This window comes from Canis lupus, chromosome 6 (genome assembly GCF_048164855.1).
Source record: "Canis lupus baileyi chromosome 6, mCanLup2.hap1, whole genome shotgun sequence".
NCBI lineage: Eukaryota > Metazoa > Chordata > Mammalia > Carnivora > Canidae > Canis > Canis lupus.
The window spans coordinates 71,133,653-71,154,597 of NC_132843.1; the positions used below are offsets into that span (position 1 = coordinate 71,133,653).

At 39.3% G+C, this 20,945-nt stretch overlaps 2 protein-coding genes across 7 annotated transcripts in view; one reads left to right on the forward strand and one right to left on the reverse strand.

The window, feature by feature from the left end:
• Positions 1-10,072, reverse strand: part of DTL (denticleless E3 ubiquitin protein ligase homolog) — a 48,504-nt gene extending 38,432 nt beyond the window's left edge. For 4 of the 5 annotated variants that reach the window (XR_012033190.1, XM_072831144.1, XM_072831147.1 and 1 more), the window contains exons 1-5: positions 9,860-10,072; positions 4,519-4,644; positions 3,374-3,472; positions 2,081-2,142; positions 1,875-1,995 (exon numbers count right to left, since the gene is read on the reverse strand). Coding sequence is in view for 4 of the 5 variants with exons in the window: in XM_072831144.1 (XP_072687245.1) it covers positions 1,875-1,995; positions 2,081-2,142; positions 3,374-3,472; positions 4,519-4,644; positions 9,860-9,911 (460 nt within the window). In the remaining variant the exon portion in view is untranslated. Of the gene's footprint in view, positions 1-1,874; positions 1,996-2,080; positions 2,143-3,373; positions 3,473-4,518; positions 4,645-8,898; positions 9,013-9,859 lie in introns of those variants that run through there. The other variant, XM_072831148.1, reaches the window with a different exon arrangement.
• A 158-nt stretch (positions 10,073-10,230) lies between these two features.
• Positions 10,231-20,945, forward strand: part of INTS7 (integrator complex subunit 7) — an 84,815-nt gene continuing 74,100 nt past the window's right edge. For both annotated transcript variants that reach the window (XM_072831142.1, XM_072831143.1), the window contains exon 1: positions 10,231-10,460. In XM_072831142.1, the coding sequence (XP_072687243.1) occupies positions 10,367-10,460 (94 nt within the window). In that variant the 5' untranslated portion in view covers positions 10,231-10,366. The remainder of the gene's footprint in view (positions 10,461-20,945) is intronic.

Sequence of the window (20,945 nt, forward strand, 5' to 3'; positions counted from 1 at the left end):
TAAGGCTTAAATTAAGGAACTGAATTGAGATCTGACCCTCCTGTAGGTCTGACTGCAATTTGACTCTTACTGAGTTAATTGCCTGTTAAAACAAAAACATTAATAAATGAAAGTGTGGGGAGATAAAAATTACTTTGTCCAAGAGTTTAGAGGCAGAAACCAGAATAAAACACAAAGGTTCTATGTATGACTATAAAAGTGTGTTCTGTACAAAGGCATCTGGCTGATGGATCTAAAATCTAATCTGTGTTTACCAACCAAACTATGTGGCCATGGGGACAGTGTTCAACCAGGTAATTCATGCTAGAGTACCTACAGACTACTGGGAGCCATGATAGAAGCTACCAGCCTCAATTTCTTTTTTTTTTTTTAAAGATTTTATTATTTATTTATGAAAGACACACACACACACAGAGGCAGAGAATGGCAGAGGGAGAAGCAGGCATCCCTCAGGGAGCCTGATTGCGGACCCTGGGATCATGCCCTGAACCAAAGGCAGACGTTCAACCACTGAGCCACCCAGATGTCCCACCAGCCCCAATTTCTAATTCAATGCTTTTTCTATTAGACCAAATTGGCATAGACTTACTGTATAGAATTTTAAAAATTAAGCAAATGGACCAAAAGATAGTTTCTCTTTTCTGTTATCCTTTAAATAAATTTACCTTTAGTAAAGTTAGTTGTTATGATCTTAAATTATTTTTATAGATTCAGAGTAAACTGGCACAGTAGTAAACTAGAACGCAAGCATACCTAACTTTATACGGCAGATGTGTTAATGAAAACTCACTCCATATATTCTTTTTCAAGGTTCCACTCTCAAAAGCCACCAATTAAAATTAATCTTTTTAAAGTCCAAATGAGCTCAACAACTCAGTTTAATACTCCTGTAAGTATTCACATGAATAAATGAAAATGTTTCTAAAATATAAAAATAGGATATTCCTTAATGATAAAGAAGAGTGTAATGTCTGCCTTTATTATTAAAGTCAGATTAATTCAGCCACTTGAGATGAATGTTTGGTCTATTTGTTTAAAAAAAAAATCCTTCAGTGAGAAACTAATAGAGGAAGGAGAAAAGAAATGAACAGAAATAAAGAGCTAATTCAGACACTCCTAAGTTTTTCCTTAGCTGCTGTAGTGCTGTTCTGTACTATATCATTAAGTCTTCCTCCTCCATCATAATAGCAAAATAAATATAAAAAGACCAATGATGAGTAAATAATATTGAAAACATACTAGGGAATTGGACCATTTAAGTTAAATGGGAGATGCCTTTTGGCTCAGGGCATGATCCTGGAGTCCCAGATCGAGTCCCACATCGGGATCCCCACAGGGAGCCTGCTTCTCCCTCTATGTCTCTCTGCCTCTCTCCCTCTGTGTCTCTGATGAATGAATAAATAAAATCTTAAAAAACAGAGCAATTAAATGGTAAGTTTTTAGGTAGAGAATCATGTCGATTTTATTAGGTTTCTATTCCAGCCTCACACCCCACTTAAATAAAATGTTACAAGCAGAGTTAAAGTAACTAATTAACAAATAGAGTTAATCAGTGTCTAGTACAGGGTTTTGACTTTAAAGGACACTCAAAGCTGAACAGAGTACTGTGGCTGTTTATAAATGTTTACCTTACCTACAAGATTATAGAAAAAAATTATCTGAAGATTTCTAACTTACAGGGACAGGCTAGAAACAATGTCCATAAGAATGGGACTAAAAGTCAACTTAATTTCATGGAGGATTTCAGTCATGAGACTCCAATCTTAATGTAGGTAAAGTAGCAACTCTGACAGGAGAAAGGACGGAAGCAATCACAGCTTCTTATTAACTCACCATAAAGGAGGTTAAGGACATGAAAGAGGACAAAGACTTACCTTTCTCAAACTTAGAAAAGGCAACTGACTTAAGGCTGCACTGATGACCTTTGCATGTTCCAATCAGCTCACCAGCTTTTACATCCCAAAATTTGGCTGTTTGGTCACCTGCTGCTGTAACCTTTCAAGAAATAAGGTATTACAATTTAATAAAGCAATGCTCTACCAGTGTTTACCCAGATTTCAATAAAATGAAAGTCACTTACAAGTTTAAGTTCACCAGGAACCCAGGCCAGGTCAAAGACAGCATTCCAGTGAGCCATCCATTCTAGACAAAGAAAATGGTGAATGTGAAATGTCTAAACTATGTTCAGGGGTAGCCATATCAATAGCAGTTTGAATTTCTTGAAAGCTGGAGTGAAAAAATAAGGCATTAGCACCTTATAATCCATGGGACAAAGAGAACTTATGTACTCAGAAAACTTACATATTTACTTTACTACTACAGAGAACTACCATTCAATATCAAATTCGATAGCAATATATTCTCTAAAATGGAATCTTTCTGAAACATTCTCCAGCTCAAAAATTTTCATCATGCTCTCTGAATGGAATCTAAAGTAGTTTGACATTTAAGGTTCTGCATGCTTTGGCCTTTATCTCTGTTGCAAGCTTTATCTCTATCTCCATATATCTTATTCCAACCAAACTGGATTATTCTCTATTCCCTAATTATAGGCTATGGTTTCTTATCTCTAGGTCTTTGCTAGTGTTTTCCCCTCCGCCTGGCATGTCCTATTCCACCTCCATTGGTTTAAATACCACAATCCAACTCAAATGTTCCACTCTTCATAAAAAACTTTCCTTGCCACATCTTTGCCAAAAGCTTTCCTTTTGATATCTGTGGTATTTTCTTTATATATCTACATTATTTACAGTCCATTTTATTTATTTCCACACTTGACTTTACTAGCTCCAAATTATTAGCTTCTTAAGGTCAGTAGAACTTTGCCTTATCTATGGGAGATGTTTGGTCAATATGAGTATTTTAAAATAATGTTTCCTCCAACCACAATAAGCGCAAAAGATTTCCATTTAAGAATATTTTATTTGAGAATGCACATGCGTGAATGAGTGGGGAGACGAGCAGAGGGAGAGGCAGAAGCAGACTCCCCACTGAGCAGGGAGCCCAATGTGGGGATATGGGGCTTGATCCCAGGACCCTGAGATCATGACCAGAGCCAAAGGCAGACACTTACCTAACTGAGCCACCCAGGTACCCCAAAAGGTTAAACTTTTTAAAAGAACTGTTTTTAATCCTAAAATGTGGTGTTTTTTTTTCAACTTTCAGTAAAGGTATTGCTATAGTTAATATTATTGACAGAGAGGTCACCTGCCATTTTCTTTTAGCCTGGTCCCTAGACAGACTTAATCAGAAGTGAAAAAAAAAAAAAAAATCGAAGTGAATATAATTGGAAATACATTCAAGTAACAATTTACTTAAGACTTTATGAATTTAAAATCCTGTTAAAAAACAAAAATTTTAGGCCTAGACTTACCTTTGACACACTTCTTTCTATAGGCTTGTGATTCTGTATTATACAGTCTAACGAAGCCTTCTTCATTGGCAACTGCTAGTATATGCTCCATATTGGGAGCTAAATAAGAAAGAATAAAATACATAAAGAGTAACAGAAAAATTTTAAAGCGGATTATAAAGCTATAACAATACAATACAGATTAACTGAAAGCTACAAGTTAAATACAAAGAATCTGAAAAGAGGGAAGATGATTCTACCCAAATAACATTGAGATGGGAGAGGCAATTTGAATTAAAGATTGCTTAATATTTGCCATAATATCTAATTCAGTAAATGACTCAAAAGCACCAAAATTATTTTCAGATAATCTCTTATTTGGAGAAGAGTAGTCCTTAAAACAAGAGTGGTAGTGACCAATGGTAAAGAAAAGCATATGATATAGGCCACCAGCAGGTTGTTAAATTTCCTTTTATTTATTTATTTTTTAAGGTTTTATTTATTTATTCATGAGAGACAGAGAGAGAGAGAGAGAGAGAGAGAGGCAGGCAGAGACACAGGCAGAGGGAGAGAAGCAGGATCCCTGGGGGGGGATCCCGATGCGGGACTCAATCCCAGGTTCCCCGGATCATGACCCGAGCCAAAGGCAGATGCTCAACGACTGAGCCACCCAGGCCCCAAATTTCCTTTTCAATTCCCTTTCACTTTTCCCCTCTTAAATTATGAATAGTGGGGACAAGACAAGTATCTATTTCTGTTCATATGTTCCCCAATGTATTATAGAAAGAGAGAGATCCCATCAGACCAAAAGGTGTATCTATTGGGCAAAGCAGTTTTCATGATGGCTGAACCTTTGTAATCCTTTCCTAGTAAATAAAACAAAAAAAGCCCCAATACTATAATAGTCCTATGCTTTAGATGAAATATATAATTATACAGAGAGATTTTAAAAAGTCTATTTCAAAAATTAGAGAAGAGCTATTAGAAAATCTCTACCATCTACCTAACCTATTCTTTCTTGAAAGGGGGACACCTCAGTAAATTTTTTTCTCTACCATCTATCTAACCTACTCTTTCTTGAAAGGGAGACACCCCAGTAAATTTTTTCTTTAAGTATAAAACAGATAATTTCTGAGCAAACCTAGCTTAGATAGTATTTCTCTTACCGGAAGAGAAGGTACATCCAAAAGGAGGAACTGGGACTCCTGTTTCTCCATAAGAAGTGTGCTCATCATTACAGTTGCACTGATAACCAGTTAGAAGGGACTGTAGAGGGTACTGTGAAGACCATCCTGAAAAGTAAGACACAATTCTTTATAAAATTGCAATGTATCATCACATTTCAATACTTTTAACAAGTGCAGAGGTAAACATTTGTTTTTAAAAAGCTTTATATACTCTATATATAGATCCACTCACTCCCCAGGGTCCTCTGTAATATAGTTTCTGGTATTTTCCTAAGGGGTCTAAGGTAGAAATGAAAGCACTCTCAACTTCTGACGAGGTACAGCTTTGGGCTTACCATCTTAAATGGAGACTCTTGCTGGTACACTGAAGATAAGCAGCAAATGGCCTTTGAATGTTAGAAAAGATCTTACCCCTTCTATACCCTTTGGTGACAACTACAAAACACAACAATGAGGAATACAACCATGAAAGTTGTCATTCTCTTCAATTAAAATCTTGTTTCCAGAGTTTCTAAATCAACATTACTGCCAACTCTTTAATTACCTGCAACATCATACATAATCCAATGGTAAAGGAGTTAAAGGAAATTATGCAAATTTGCCTATCTATTAACATGATCACAAGTAAATCCTAATTTTGCTTCTTTTTTCCAGCACTGAAATTCTAGGATTCGAAAATGTTAACAAGTCATAGTATCTTAAACTATATTAGAGCAATTTTAAAGTGAAGCACTATGTACCTACCCTTAGCATTCAATCAGTTATGCCCTGGCTAGTGGTAGGGTCAGGGAATTCTCTGGAGGAAGTGAAATCAAATGTGTTGAGAGATGAGTAAGTTTTCACTGAATATACAAGAGAGAAGAAGAAATTCAGGATGGAGGGAGCATTTCTTCTGTTTGGGTCAAAGATCTAATGAGCACTATGGTCCTAAAGAAATTGTAAGCAATCTTCAAAGATTTTTTTTTTTTACCATTTGGAAGTTTTATTATTTAGATATGCAGGTGAACACATTTTAAACATATAAAAGAAACACTAAATAAATGGTTACTGAGAACTAAATGTTTATTAAGCATCAGAGGAAACAATAAAGTTAAAACCTATTGAAAGCTGTCCAAATAATTAATAAACTCATATTTTAGGGTACTTTCAATTCTCACTTTTCATCAAAAATACTCTTTGGAGAATACATCTTATAGTCTGACATAACCTCAAGCAAATCTAGCTTTGATGTTCCTAGGGATAACCTGAAGGAATCACTACAAAAGAGGCAAAGAATACAATCCAGATTTAGTAATCATTCCTGCAGGTATTACCCTCAAGGTCAGGTATCAGTGTAAAAAAGCTATTAAAAGACCACTAAAGGAAGAATACAATAGTTATGTTGTAGAGTTCACAAATATCCATCTACAGAATGGATTTTAAAATAAAAAACCTCTGTTCTAAAGTTATGTGTGTATATATATATGTATATATATACACACACACTTGTGGTTTTGAATTAAAAAAAATAACAATCTCATGATTATAACATACAAATTCAAGAGGACCAAATCTTGAACAATTTAGAGGGAACCAGTTAGAAGGGACTGTTGAGGGTACTGTGAAGACCATCCTAAATTAAGACACAATTCTTTATAGAATTCCAATGTATCATCACATTTCAATACTTTTAACAAGTGCAGAGGTAAATATTTGTTTTTAAAAGCTTTACATACTTTATCTAGATCCACTTACTACCCAGGGTCCGCTGTAATACAGTTTTTGGTATTTTCCTAAGGGGCCTAAGGTAGAAATGAAAGAGCACTCTCAACATGTTTCATACATGATAAGCTCTAGAAACCTAATTCTTTGCAAATCAACAGTGACTCCTTGAAGTTAAACTCTACCTCACTGCCTAAGACTAAAAACCAAACACCAACTAATGGCCTAACATGGCTTAGTAACTTGTCCCTATCTCCCCCTCCATTTCTGCACTTCCTACAACACACAGTTGTGGACCAGTCTCTTAAGCAACTTTTGGATCCTTACTGCGCTATGCTGTTTCCAACATGAACATGTAATGCTTTCCCCCATAGCACTCATTTAGGAAATACCTATTCTTTCCTCAATGTACAATTTAAGCCTCTGGATTACAAGGGATTTCAGAGTATCCAAGGACATAAGGTCTCAGAGAATCAGTGGATATATGCACATCTCTAGAACTGGTCTGAGAAGGTTGAGGCTCTTTTTCCTCCTCTCCCTTCATCACAGCATGTCTTCCACTTTTCAAAAGAAAGGCATTTCCATGCCCCAATCTTACACTTGTGTTGATCCAAGGTACAAAAACTTCTGGGACTCCAACTAAGAGACAATAATTCCTTTAACAAAGGCCAGATCCATCTCTTTAAAAGATATACCTCCAATAAAATTTCACTTTTTGCTTCATAATCATTTATCAAAATTAAGTCTATATTGTTTTGATCATTTGTACACTAATAAATGTAACAATTCAACTCAGAGTCATATGACCACAGAAAATATCGAGTATGTTTTTTTTTTTTTCAGGGAGTATGACAGCATGATCAATAAAAGAACTTTTTAAGCTTAGAATCAAATTACATCAGGACAAATTCTGTGGGAAAAATAAAGTGGAAATAAACCAAGGGGAAAAAGCAGCAAGAGTTGACCCTCAAACACAGGTTTGAACTGTGCAAGTCCACAAATGTGAATTTTTTTCCCACAAATATAGTACTGTAAATGTTTTTTGGTTATGATGTTCTTAGTAACATTTTCTTTTCTCTAGCTTTATTGTAAGAATACAGTATACAATATGTATAACATAAGAAGTATACGTTAACTATGTTATTGTTAAGGTTTCCTTTCAGTCAACAGGAGGCTATTGGTAAAGCTTTGGGGGAAGTCAAAGTTATAGGTGGATTTTTGACTGTGTGGTGTTTGGGGACTCTAACTCCTATGCTGTTCAAGGTTCAACTGTACATAGAAAATCTGGCAGTCAAAGAGTTTGTTCATATTTTAAAAAAATAATTGATGTGATCATCAAATCACTACAGTATTTATATCTTATTAGATACATTTTAAGTGACACAGGGTTTTTATTTTAAAATTTCAGTAAGTTTAAACCTATGATAAAAACTTCTAGATAATAACTTAAAAATACATAGAACAGTAATCAGATTTCCACTTTAGAAAGCTTGTTGGCAGCATTGTGGAGAATAAACTGGAGAGAGGGAAACTAAGAGGCCATTTGGGAACCTTGTTATAATACAGACAAGAAATTATTAGGGCCCAACCTAGGGAAATGGAATGGTAAGCGTAGAACAGATCCAAGTTATAGTGACGAGGCAAAATCAGTGAGAATAGAAAGAAGATAGATTCAAGAGATTTTAAGGGAGCTTTCTGTATTTTGAGGAAAACAGAGGAATTTTGATTGACTCAGACTTCTGGCTGGGAAGACTAGTTAAAATAATGGGACCACTCCCTAAAGGAGGTAATACAGCAAGTTTGGGGGAAAAGTGAGTTCAGTTTTGAGTACTTGAATTTTTAGTTGAGTTTGAGATGTTTGTGGGACTGACCTGGGTCAGTTTGCTGGGTGAAGATACGCATGCATCTTTTACAGGAATGGATGTGAAGTATAGGGAATGGAAGGTTGCCAAGTGGTAGTGGAAGAAGCCCTGGTTGTGGCTCATCCATAGTAAGTAGGTGGAAGGAGGGGGAAAAAGAGGGCCTAGAATGGAACAACAACATGGAAGGGGAAAGAAGACCGTCCTGTAGGTTCAGTGTATAATATAGAACAATGAATGAATTTCAATGTCTGACACATAACAATAAATTGAGTACTTGTGAATGAGAGAGACCGGAGGTAGACAGATGAGACTGGAGAATATGTTACAAAATAGAGGCACAGTATAGAAGTAGCTCGTCCCAGGTCTCACAGGTGATAAGAATGGGAGCTGGAATTAAAACTCTGGCAGCTCTTAACCAACCTGGCTTGGAGAAGACACCCAGCATAGAGAAGATACTCAAGCAAGGTCTCAGGAGAGTCCAAAAGAGGGGGCATTTAGAGTACAATCAGAAAGACTATCCAAGAGGGAAGTAGGTAAGGATGGTATGAAGTTCAGACTGGGGGCAGGAAGTTGTGGGACTACTCCTTCTACTTCTCAATATCCTTTCCCTAGACCTTTGCCTTACTATACAAAGTCCCCTTCTCAGATTCTTTTCTTTCCGTTTTCCACATGGTTTGGGAGTGGGGGTGGGTGGGGGGTTGGGGAAGAAGGCCTAGTCCATTTTTAAACGAATGAGATTTCGTCCTATCCAACTTTACTCTGAATAAATACTTAACTTCCCTCCTTAGAAACTTACCAAGAACGTTTTCAGGTCCATGACTCCCAAACCTAGAAGCTCAAAATCCCCACTCGCGACGTTTTAAGCTACGGAGTCTCGAGAACGGCAGCGAGGAACTCGGATTTCCGACATGCCGCGGAAATATCCCCCCAAGCTATACCGTTACAGCCAGAAGCAAACAAAACATTTTGATCTCACTCCTGTAAATAGCCATACAGATCCCCTTGGCATTGGGGGGGGGGGGGGGGAAGAAAGAAAAAGAAACAAACAAGCAAAAAAAAAAAAAAAAAAACCACTTGGAATAATCTATTTTTTTCATCTATTACCCGTGGTCACCTCTGGGGGGATGTGGTTACGGGCATTTTTCACTCTGGAATTTCGTATTTTTATGCACATGCATAATCAGGGGGGGAAACTTTTTTTTTCTTTTTCTTTCTTTCTTTTTTTTTTTTTTTTTTTTTTTTTTGACCATGCTGGAAGCAGATGTCGTCCTTCCCTGCCTGGAACGAGCTCCCTAATAGCGGATCACACTCGCTCGCCGTCCACCGCGAACAGCAGGGCGAGCTCGCTCTCTAAAGTCCTACAACAAATGAATCAGGGCAGCACCGAGTCAACAAACCAAACGGGGAATTCAGGTCCCGACGGTCGCACAGGGCCGTGGAGCCGCACACGTCCAGATGCACCCCGAGGGCACGCGTCTTTGCAGTTTTAAGGCGCGACAGACACAGAAGCCTTGTTAAAGGAAGGCCAGGTCCATTCGACTCTTCCTCCCTCCGCCAGCCCACGTTTTAGCGGTTTTAAAAATCCCGATTGCGATCACAAAGCATCCCAAGGGCAAGAAAGCGCAGCTCGCTCCTGCAGCCGTCGCGAACACGGACTCACTCCGGCGGGGGGAGAGAGAGGTCGGCCTCGGTCCGCCGCGTTGCTCGGGGGAGGTGAAGCCCGCCAGCGGCCAGAAGCGGTTAGGGCCGTTACTCACCATTTCTCGGGACGCCGAACTGGGGCTGGCGGAGCACCGAATTAAAGAGCATCTGGGCCAGAGGAAGAGGCTCAACGGACAGAAAAGCCGTGGAAATGCCCCCAGGATGAGCAGAAAGCGTAGCTCGCGCCCCTCACAACACGACTAGTTATTGCCTCCAACTCCCGCCACTGTAAGCCCCGGCCACCAAACTCCCCGCCAAACTGACGTCACGCCCTCTGATTGGCTCCCGCGGCGGCGTCCGGGCGCCTCCGAGTCACTTCCCCCCTCCAATCCCCGCCTCCTTTTCTCCGAGCCGCGGGAACCCAGAGTGGAGGAGCTCCCTGAGCGCCTGCGCGGGGGGCCGCCGAGGCGCTGGCGAACGGCGGGGAGACCAGGGCGCATGCGTAACAGGGCTTGACAGAGCGCGGAGGAAAAATCCGCGAGAAGGTGGTGGAAGAAGATGGCGGTGCTGGGGCAGAGTTTGCGATCTTTTTAAAATAGGCTAGTCGGGGGACTATTCGGGTCATGGCGTCAAACTCAACTAAGTCTTTCCTGGCAGATGCCGGCTATGGCGAACAGGAGCTGGATGCTAACTCTGCCCTTATGGAATTAGACAAAGGTATTCGAAAGAGCGGGCTGAGCGGGTGAGACGGGCGTGGGGGGCAGTGGCGCCACCAGGCGGTGGCAGCCGCCGGCCAGGCGCATGCGCGTAGCGCCCCTGGGCGGGGGCGAGGGCGGCCACCTAGGCTTCTGGGGAGCGCAGGGCTTTCGCTGCTCTGGGAGGTTGCAGGAAAATTGCAGCGTTGCTGGTTTGGCTCTGCACCAGCTGAACTAGTAGTGAGCTCCAGTGATGGGCCCCGATGTGACCACTGGAGGGCACAGTCCCCCGATTTTCCAAGCATTTTTTTTTTTTTTTTAATGCCACATTTAAACTGTGAAATTATTTTTCAGGTACGTTCAGTTGAGACCAGGTCTTCACTGAGAGTGCGGAATAGTAATCTTGCAGCCACTTTATAACGATGTGTTTTTTTGTTTTGTTTTTTTTAATTTCTGTACCTCTTACATACGGGGTACTAGGTAGATTAAATACGGCCAAGAAAAATCCGAAAAGCATAGCTCCTCTTTCTGTAAATTCCACGAGTTTTATTTTCCTTTGGGAGGAGGGGTTAGGGATGGGAGGCCTGGTTGGTGTAATGGAAGGAGCTTTGGAGTTAGGCGGAGTCGAATTCCAGTGCCATCAGTGTTAATATCATGGACAGGTCACCTAACTTCACCTAACCTCGATGTTTTTGTCTGCAAAGTGGGTCTAGTACCATTGAGCTGGCAACACTGTTGTAAGTATTAAGTAATAAAACTATGCAAGAGAAGTCTTTATCAAATGCCAAAGGAATATGCCTTTTTAGGTTCAGCTATGGGAGACCAAGGCAAATATTTGACAGTAAAGAACTCAAGTATTAAGCCTTTGTTTCAGTGATTTTTATTGAATGGGGGAAACAGATTTTGTCAAATTCTTCATTAATAACCATAGCCAGTATTATATGTTGAGGATTGGGACTACTGATTAGAAGGATCTTTAAGTCCACGTTGAGCCAGTTCCCAGCTCTGACTTGGGCACTCAACTTTTTTGGGATTCCGTTTTTTTTTTTTTTTTTTCTTTTTTAACCTGTAAACATTTTTAGTGGGTAGGTCTAGGTAAGTGTTTCTCAGACTTTTTAAAAAGCTTTCAACTCCTTTTAGAGCAGCATAAAAATGTTACAGCACTCCAGTGAGATATTCCTTTGGTTGTGTCACAGTATCTTTAGTGCATCCCCATCTGTCAAGAAAATGATGTTGAACTTGACTTTCTTTTACCAAAGCTGTAGGGCTTGTCCCCCATGAAATAAAAAAATTATAAGATTAAATGTGTTTTTTAAACACTACATAACCCTTTCCTTTCCATTCTGGAAATTTCTTCCTTATTCCCCAGTGAGAGTTGCAGGTCCAGTTATCTAATAACCCCAACAAATCTAAAGACATTTTCCACCATTCTGGTCCAGGTAGGCTCCTTTCATAATGACACTAAGACTGTAGAGCAGAGATTAGGATCCGGTTCTGAGAAATGAGAAAATCTAGAATTACTTCCTTAAATTTGCCATTGTTCTAAGAAAAAACAACAACACAGGTTTTGCTTCTTGGAAGTTGAAATAGGAATATTTCAGATCTATAAGACATAAATGGATGACTATCATTTAACTATATACCAGCTGTCAGTCCTAAGTCTTAAGTAAGCCTTCACGTTCAAGTCTCCCAGCAGTACCCCAGGTAAGTGTTTCCTAGATGAGTCTCAAGCTCAGAAAAATAATTTGAACAAGATAAGGGCAATACTTTTGTTCTTTTTCACTTCACCATGCTATATGCCTTTTAAAACTGTGAAGAAATTAGATTACAGAAATAGCCAGTGTCATTAGAATATAGTTTAGTATTTGAACTATTGAGTCATTTCAGGCTTTATCTGTTAAAGTATTTGTTTTATGATCTGAAGGTCATAGGGTCAGAAGGCTACAAGTTGTAACTTTCTTTTAATTCTGAAACATGTTGACCAGAAATTCCCAAAGTGCATTCCAAGGAATACTGTTTCCTACTCCATAGCCTCTCTTCCTGTCCCTCCTTCCCTCCCTCCATCCCCCCAACACATTCAGACACATTCACACACCTGACTTATTTCATCGGGGTTTGTACTAGGGGAACAGAAACAAAACAAAGCCCCTGACTCTAGAATTTATCTTTTGGACAGAGAAAATAGGCAATAAGCAAATATAGTAAGCATGTATTGTGACAAATAGTGATACATTCTATAAAGAAAAATGAAACTAATGAAGGGGGCTGGAGAAAACTGGGTGTGGGGTTGGGGTTGGTTGGTTATTTTATATAGCATAGTCAGAGAAAGCCCTCACTGGTCAAATAGTGGAACAGCAAGTACGAAGGCTCTGAGGTTGGAACCTGTTTTGCATGCTGTTTCTGGAGCAGCGTGATAGCCATGGAGGATGAAAACATAACCAGAAGCTAGTTCATGTAGAGTAATACAAGCCATTGAAAAGACTGGCTTTAATTCTAAGTGAGTTGGAAAACTATGGGGGATTTTCAACAGACGGGTGGCATGTCTGACTTAATTTTAAGAAGGACCAGTTTGGCTGCTGTGGGAGGGCCAGAGATGGAAGTAGGGAAACTAGTGAGGAGGCAATCGTAACAGTCTAGAGGAAAAAAATAGTGGCTTGGGCCAGGGTGGTTTCAATGAAGGTGTGTGAAATGCTGAGATTCTGGACATATTTTGAAGGTAGAGCCAACAGGATTGGCAAGTGAATTTGAGAGACTTGATTCGCTAATGAATGATGAGAGTGTGGAAATTAGTGGTCAGGAAAACCTAGAGGTTTTTGGTCCGATCTACTAGACGTGTGTATTGCCATTTATTGAGTGAATGAAAGTGTTACCAGTTTGGGACTGCTAAATTTGAAGTGTCTCTTAGTCATCCAGATGGAGGTGTTGAATAGGCGGTTAGGTGTATAGATGTGACGCTTGAACTCCATTATAAAGAAACATCTGTGGCACTAGTGTCCTAAGATACACACTTGGGAAATGTCATTTATAAACTGTTGCACTTGGTTCTGAGCCTTTCAAGCAAGCATGGCAGCGAGCTATTTGTTTCTGATCTCTAGGAATAAATGGATTCTGTTTTGAAGCTGAGTCAGGTCTATTCCTTTGGGATGTAGTTAGCAGTACAAGAAAATAATCATTTGATAGCCATTCATTCATCCAGCAGATATTTACAGATCACCTACATTGTGTTAGTCACTGTACTCAGACTTGGGGCTATGCTAGTGAACAGTACGGCTTTAAGAAGGAAACAGCTACATGAAATAGGGCCTCGTTGGTCAGGACAAGAAGTTTGGATTTTAGGCCAAGTGCATTGAGAAGACATTACAAGTTTTTAAACAGGACTGGCCCGGTTTGGTTAACATTTTTAGAGATCACTCTAGCTGCTATGTAGCAGTCTTTCTGCCCCTTTTTTAGAGTTTTAAGCTGATAACCATGCTGAATTTCTGTGGAGACTAATCAAGTACGACTTATATTTTGTCTGACACATTTCTTAATATGGATAAGAATTAATGTAGCATTATAAAGGACATAGCTCACATAAATTACTGTAATCAGTATAACTTTCTCACTAATATAACTTCTGCATAGTCTGAACTGACCGAAGGTATCCCGATGATTTAGGAAAACCTATGCAAGATCTTCACCTTGAGTGAAAAGGAGAGTCTGCCTTAAATGATATCACTCAGCCTATCTGCTTCCTGTGAGGTTGCCCTTGAAAGGATGAAGTGAAAGAGCAACAGGGAAGGGAGTGGTTACCTTTCTTGCAGCTGGGCTATGGGAAGGGAAGAAATACAGGAGATGGAGTTGCTCCTTGAGATGTTGAACTTACTACTGCATGAAAAATTTGATGGGATTTTGAATGAAGAATTTAAATATGAAATTGAAGATAGATATAAATCAGGACAACTATTTATACTCCCTTATTCTCCCCTTAGAGGCTATCCCCTCACTTATATTCAAAACGTGAATTCTCAGACCATGAATTCGGAGACCACAGATTACTGTTACACAATCCATATTGGCACAGATGTAGTTGATGTCATGATAAACAAATAGGCTTTAAAAGTATCTCCATATTCCCTACAAAAAGAGAGACCTCTGCAGCGAGATCTGTACAGGTGACTAATTCCATGCCATAGCTGATTGATTCAGAAGTGTACATATGACCCACACTGAGTCAATCAAATTCTCTCTCTCGAGAATCTGTACCACCAGACCATATTTAGTCTGACAAGAAGTGGACCTGTAAGGTCATGTGGAATTGAGAGTCTTAACATGTCAACTCTTGATTGGTGATCACTTGATTGGGTCATGAACTATTCCAAAAACCCAAGGCCTTTTTTCAATTCTTACTTAAATCTATAGACTCATTTTTATATATGGTTAAGAGCTACTGTCTTGTAACTTACAAAATGAGTTAAAAATTCCTAAAAATGAATGTTCATAAATTAGTTCATGATTCTAAATCAGTATTGTGTGCATGCTATTATTCAGTATTGCATACATTCCACCATGTACAGTTACAAACAATTTATTAAATTTGGGTGAAGGGTGTTTTATTGTCATCAGATGAGCTATCATTTCAGTTTTTTCTATTCCTGCTTTTTAAATAGACTTTACTGAGACTTGCCGTTAGCGATTTATTAATCTATGGGTTGTTAGCTTACCTTATAATGTGTGGTGCATACCTGTGTTGGTTTTTTTTTTTTTTTTTTTTTTTTTTTTTTTGCTCTTACCCCTATTTTTAAAGAATACACTTTAAGATACATATGTGTGTTATGGCTCCATTTTGAATCATCCTGACTCCTTAGCTGAAGCAAACGTATATAACAAACTCCTAAAATGTGCTTGTAAGGTAATGTCTGTTAGCAGTGTTCTTTGTAGTGTGTGTTAGTCATGTTGGTGGTCACTTAGCATCTTGTGATCACTCCTCCTGTGCTTGAGGAACGACCCACACAATGAATCCTGCCTCACGAGAGTGGAAGCAAAAACTCACCTTCCTAGCTTCCCTTGCAAGAGCGCAGGATGTGAACTTGGCCCTACCAATCAGACAAACCTCCTCTGGGCTCTGAGATACAGGATTTAGCAATGCAAGAGGCATGGTTGGAGAGCATACTCAGTTCTGTACCCTGGCTGCGACAGTGGCTGCGGTGCTCCTAGGGGACAGGAGCAGCAGCAGTGGCTACAGGCTCCTGAATGTCAGCAGAGCTGATTGTAGCATCTGGTATTTCCTAGCAACAAGATCTCTCCTCATCTAATCAGTCTGGTAGTGTAGTATTAGGTGTTCTGAGATGCTTGGCCTTGAAACTGTTGGTTAGGTTTTTAAGAAACTCATGTTGTGGGATCCCTGGGTGGCGCAGCGGTTTGGCGCCTGCCTTTGGCCCAGGGTGTGATCCTGGAGACCCGGGATCAAATCCCACGTCGGGCTCCCGGTGTTGGAGCCTGCTTCTCCCTCTGCCTGTGTCTCTGCCTCTGTGTGTGTGTGTATGACTATCATAAATAAATAAAAGATTAAAAAAAAAAAAAAGAAACTCATGTTGTGCCTCATCAGCCTGTTAGCTTGTGTTGCTTGGAGCTAAGAACTCTGGCTGATAGCATGCTACCTAGAAATGTGTGTTGTTTTGAAAACTTGAATACTGTAGGTAACAATCCCGAAGTTTACCATCATTTATATTGTTCTTCTTCAGTTCCCTAGAATTTGTCTTTTCTCAGAATCATACCACTCTAAAATCATAATTTAAATAGCCCTTTTAAAATCTTAAGCTCTGTTCTCTAGTTAGTTACTTGCTCAAGATGTATTTTAGCATAATAGGTTAGGACCATAGGCTCTGGAGCCAGATTGCCAGGATTTGAATCCCATGTCTGCCATTTATTAGCTGTTGTTCCTTAGGCAAGTTGAGTAACCAGCCTTTGCCTGTGTCATCTTTAAAAGGGGGATAATAATAGTACTTCTATGATTGTAGTGAGAGTTTAATTCATGTAAAGTGCTTAGCACAGAATAAGCACATAATACCATCACCATCATGGAGGCTAACTGCTATCTTGATCGTTCTTTCTTTTTTTTTTTTTTTTTTAAGATTTTATTTATTTATTCATGAGGGACATAGAAGAGAGGCAGAGACATAGGCAGAGAGAGAGAAGAGAAGCAGGCTCCCTGCGGAGAGCCTAATGCAGGTGCTCCATTTTATTAGCTTCATTAACTTTCTTACCAATACGTTATTTTTTATTTTTTATAAAGATTTTATTTATTTATTTGAGAGAGCACAAGCAGGGCAAGGAGCAGAGGGAAAAGCAGACTCCCCACTGAGCAGTGAGGCTGACAAAGTCTGATCCCAGGATCATGACCTAGGCCATAAGCAGACACTTAACCACCTGAACCACCCAGGGGCCCCTTTACCAGCACTTTAAAATCTCATCCAAGATTCTCTTCTAGTTATGTGTGCCCAAAAGCAGCCAAAAATTGCTAGAGAAAGATAGTAAGCTATATGACCATTATCAGAAACGATATCAGACCCAAACGGGCCTTCAACACAGGCCTGCAATACTACTATAGTGTTTCTTTGGTCAAGACTCTCACCTTCTTAGTGATATTGCAGATCTTTAAAATTTTCAAAAGCAGACATTCTGGGTTTTATATGAAATCTCATTTCTGAGGGGCAGCTGGGTGCCTCAGTCGGTTAAATGTCTGCCTTTGGCTCAGGTCATGATCCCAGGGTCCTGATATTGAGTCCCACATCCTGTTCCTTGCTCAGAGGGGGAGCCTGCTTATCCCTTCCTCTGCCTCTCCACCCCTTCCTCGTGTGCACGCGTGTGCTCCCTCTCTTGCTCTGTCTCAAATAAATAAAATTAAAAAAAAAATAAAATTTGACAATGAATTCAAAACCTTAAAAAAATATTATCTATCAGATAAAATTTTTCTGAGGGTTAGATTCAGCAACTTAACTAGTTTTCTAAATCCAGTATAGGCAGGGCAGTTAAATAAGATGGAAGTGGTGGAGGATAGCTTGAGGATCTAAATTCCTACCTTCTCAAAGTAGCTAAACAGATACCTGGGCCCCAACCTCAGATTTGGTAGGTTTGGAGTAGAACTCTGGGACAGGTATTTTTGAAAAGTTTTACAAATGTTTCTGATGCTGAACCACTAGCCTCACAAAATGATCTGCACATGTTAAGTGCTAAATAAGTCTAGAATAATGAATTTCACTGCAGCCAAGTGAAGTTTGAATGAATAAGCAATTGACAGACAACCTGTTTTAGTTCTCCCAGTCTACCTGCATGTTGCAGCTGAATTAAGCACTGTTTAATTCCAGGCATGGAAAAGAAAGAGAGCTCTGTTTCTTTGGTGGGAGAATACAAAGAAAGGGGTAAAAACAGAAATCACATCCCTCCACCTTAATCTTGTTTTACACTAACATTCTCCCAATCATTGATTTTATGATCAGGGCATTCTTCCTTAGGTTGGTTGTAACTAGCAACAGAAGTAAAGTAAATAGTCCCTCTTGGAACAAGATCTGATTGTGCTGAGTACCTGTTTTCAGGTGCTTGGTTTATTCTGGAATTTAAATTGGCCCAGAGCAAGCAAGATGGGTACCATACTGCCCCAGCCTAGGATGATTGTTTGTTTGTTTTTGTTTTTTTTAGGATTATTGTTAAATCCTAAATCTTAATGCATTTCTCTCTTCACTTGAACCTTAGCTTGAGACTCTCAGAGCCAGCCTTCCTTATTTCCTTTCTCCTAAAGCTCTTACATCAGAAAATAAGAAATTTACTATTCTTTAAACTTACTTGTTCTGACTGGCCCTGTTACAAGGATGAGGGTCTATTTTATTTTAAGGAAGTAAAATTTGACAGTATTAGAGAAATCAAAACATTTCTCTGGCCAGATTCAAAATTATCGGTAGATTTTAAATCATATTTAAACAAATGGATGCTGTCTGTGGTTCTGTTTTTTAAGGGAAAGTAAAACATCGTATTCTATCCTCTACATGGGCTGCCTCCTACTTTACCTTTTCCATCCCAACCAAGATTAATTCATTACAAACAGAACTTTACTCCCTTTTGCGTCACTCAACTATTGGCAGAAAAAAGAGGAGGGAAAAAGTCCAAGTTACTTGAATTGTCGGAACAGATTCCTGCAGCACACATAGATGAACACATTGGTTCCTTCTCTGTCCTCTCACCTTCATCCTCAGACTTGGCCCTTCATCTTCTCCCCTTCCCGTTTGTCCTTATGCCCCATATGTGTCCCTTGACCCCTTTGTCAAGTTAGGCCTTTAGAAAAGCTTTTAAGGGTATATGAACTACTGCCAGTTACCTAGAGCATTTCCATTGGCACTGTGTGTGGCTGGAAGATGACTCCAAGAGTTTTAGTGGCAGTTCTTCCATGTGTGGAGGTTGGAGGATAGGGAAAGAAGGGATATGTTCTAGATATCTCAATTACAAAATTGAAGTAATTTTGAATTAATTTTCCCATAGGAACTTTTATGATAAGTGGTTATTGGATTCTGGAACATGAGTGCTGATAGTGCTTTTTTTTTTTTTTTCCTATGAGGAAATATATTCCAAGTACCAGATAACCAAAATGAGTGCATTTATAGAACTCAAACCGTTAGTAAGTTGTAGAAGTTGCTTGTGCAGATTTACTTGTGGTTGGCTTTTATTTATTTTTTTTAAAGATTTATTTATTTATGATAGAGAGAGAGAGAGAGTGGCAGAGACACAGGAGGAGGGAGAAGCAAGCTCCATGCTGGGAGCCCGATGTGGGACTTGATCCCGCGACCCCAGGATCGTGCCCTGGGCCAAAGGCAGGCGCTAAACCGCTGAGCCACCCAGGGATCCCCTGTGGTTGGCTTTTATATTGAAACATACTGACAATCAGTAGAGTCCTCAGACTGATACTTACTTTGTCATTTTTTAACAGTGAGCCAAGTTTATTGAACAGAGATATCCTAGGGTACTTATTCTTGTATAAATATAGATAAAATTAGCATTTTAGAAATGCTAAAATACCAAAAGAAAATATTTGAAGGTGTTATTTTTAATACCATATCAAGATATTCATTTCTAAATGAGTATTTTTTAGGGATTGAACATTACCTTTTGGTTGTTTTTTTTTTTTTAATCAGATTTATTGAGGTATAATTTATGTATAGTAATACTCACCAAATGGATGCAGTCATGAAATCGCTACCACAAGTCAAGACATAGAATATTTCCTTCACTCCAAAAACTAACGCTGTACTTTGTAATTTTCTCTCTCTAGCTCCTGACAACCAGGGATCTCTTCTCTGTCTCAAAGTTTTGCTTTTCTCAAATGTCTTATAAAATAGTCATACAGTATTATAGTATTTTGGGGGGTCTGACTTCTTTTACTTACCTAGTGATTTTGAGATTTATTCTTGTTGCATGAATTAGCAATTGTTTCCTTTTTATTGCTGAGTGATAATCCATTGTATGGATATACCACAATTTGTTTATTCATTCACCAGTTGGGGGACATTTTTTCCAGTTGGGGCTATTATGAATAACACTACTGTGAGCATTTGAATAGAGATCTTTGTTATGGACATATGTTCTCAATTCACTTAGATAAATATTTAGAAGTAGTATTTCTATACTTATATATAGTAAGTATATGATTATCTTTATAAACACAGCCAGACTGTTTACCGAAGAATGGTATAGATTTGCCTTCCTATCAGTAATATATGAGACTCACAGTTGCTCCATATACCTCATTAGCACTTGGTATTGTCAGTCTTAAAATTTTTTGCCATTCCATGGGACGCCTGGGTGACTCATTAGTGGAGCGTCTGCCTTTGGCTCAGGTAATGATCCCAGGGTTCTGGGATTGAGTGCCGCATGCCTGTGTCTCTGTCTGTCTCTGCCTCTCTCTGTGTGTCATGAATAAATAAATAAAATCTTTAAAAGAAATTTTTTTTTGCTATTTTAGTATCTATGTAGTGATGTCTTCGTGTGGTTTTTAATTGACATTTCCTTGATGGCCAACAGTACTGAACATCTGTTAACTTGCATGAATTTGCCATTGATATTTCTTCTTTAATGAAATTTCTCTTCAAATCTGGCCCATTAAAAAAATCAGGTTGTCATCTTATTGAGACATAAGGAGATGTTGTCCGTGGAGCCAACCCTATGGGGTAGAGGCTGGAGGTGCTGCTGATGAATTCACCCAAAGTAGAACAAAAGAGATAGTCGTTTATTGAATACACTGCAAGAGAGCAGCATGGCAGGACAGCAAAGGAGACTGAGGAGGTGGGGTAGGGTATGGGGGGTATTGAGGAGGCATGGGAACTATGGGATTTTCCTTTTTGGTACCTGTGCCTGGTCGTTAAGTAGCCCTTTGGTCAGCTAGGGCTTATGGATATTTTGAGATGGGTTACCTAATGGACCTGTGTGCAGCTCAGTGGTGGTCGCTGTGGGCCCTTTTACCTTACTCAGTTTCCATTGCTCA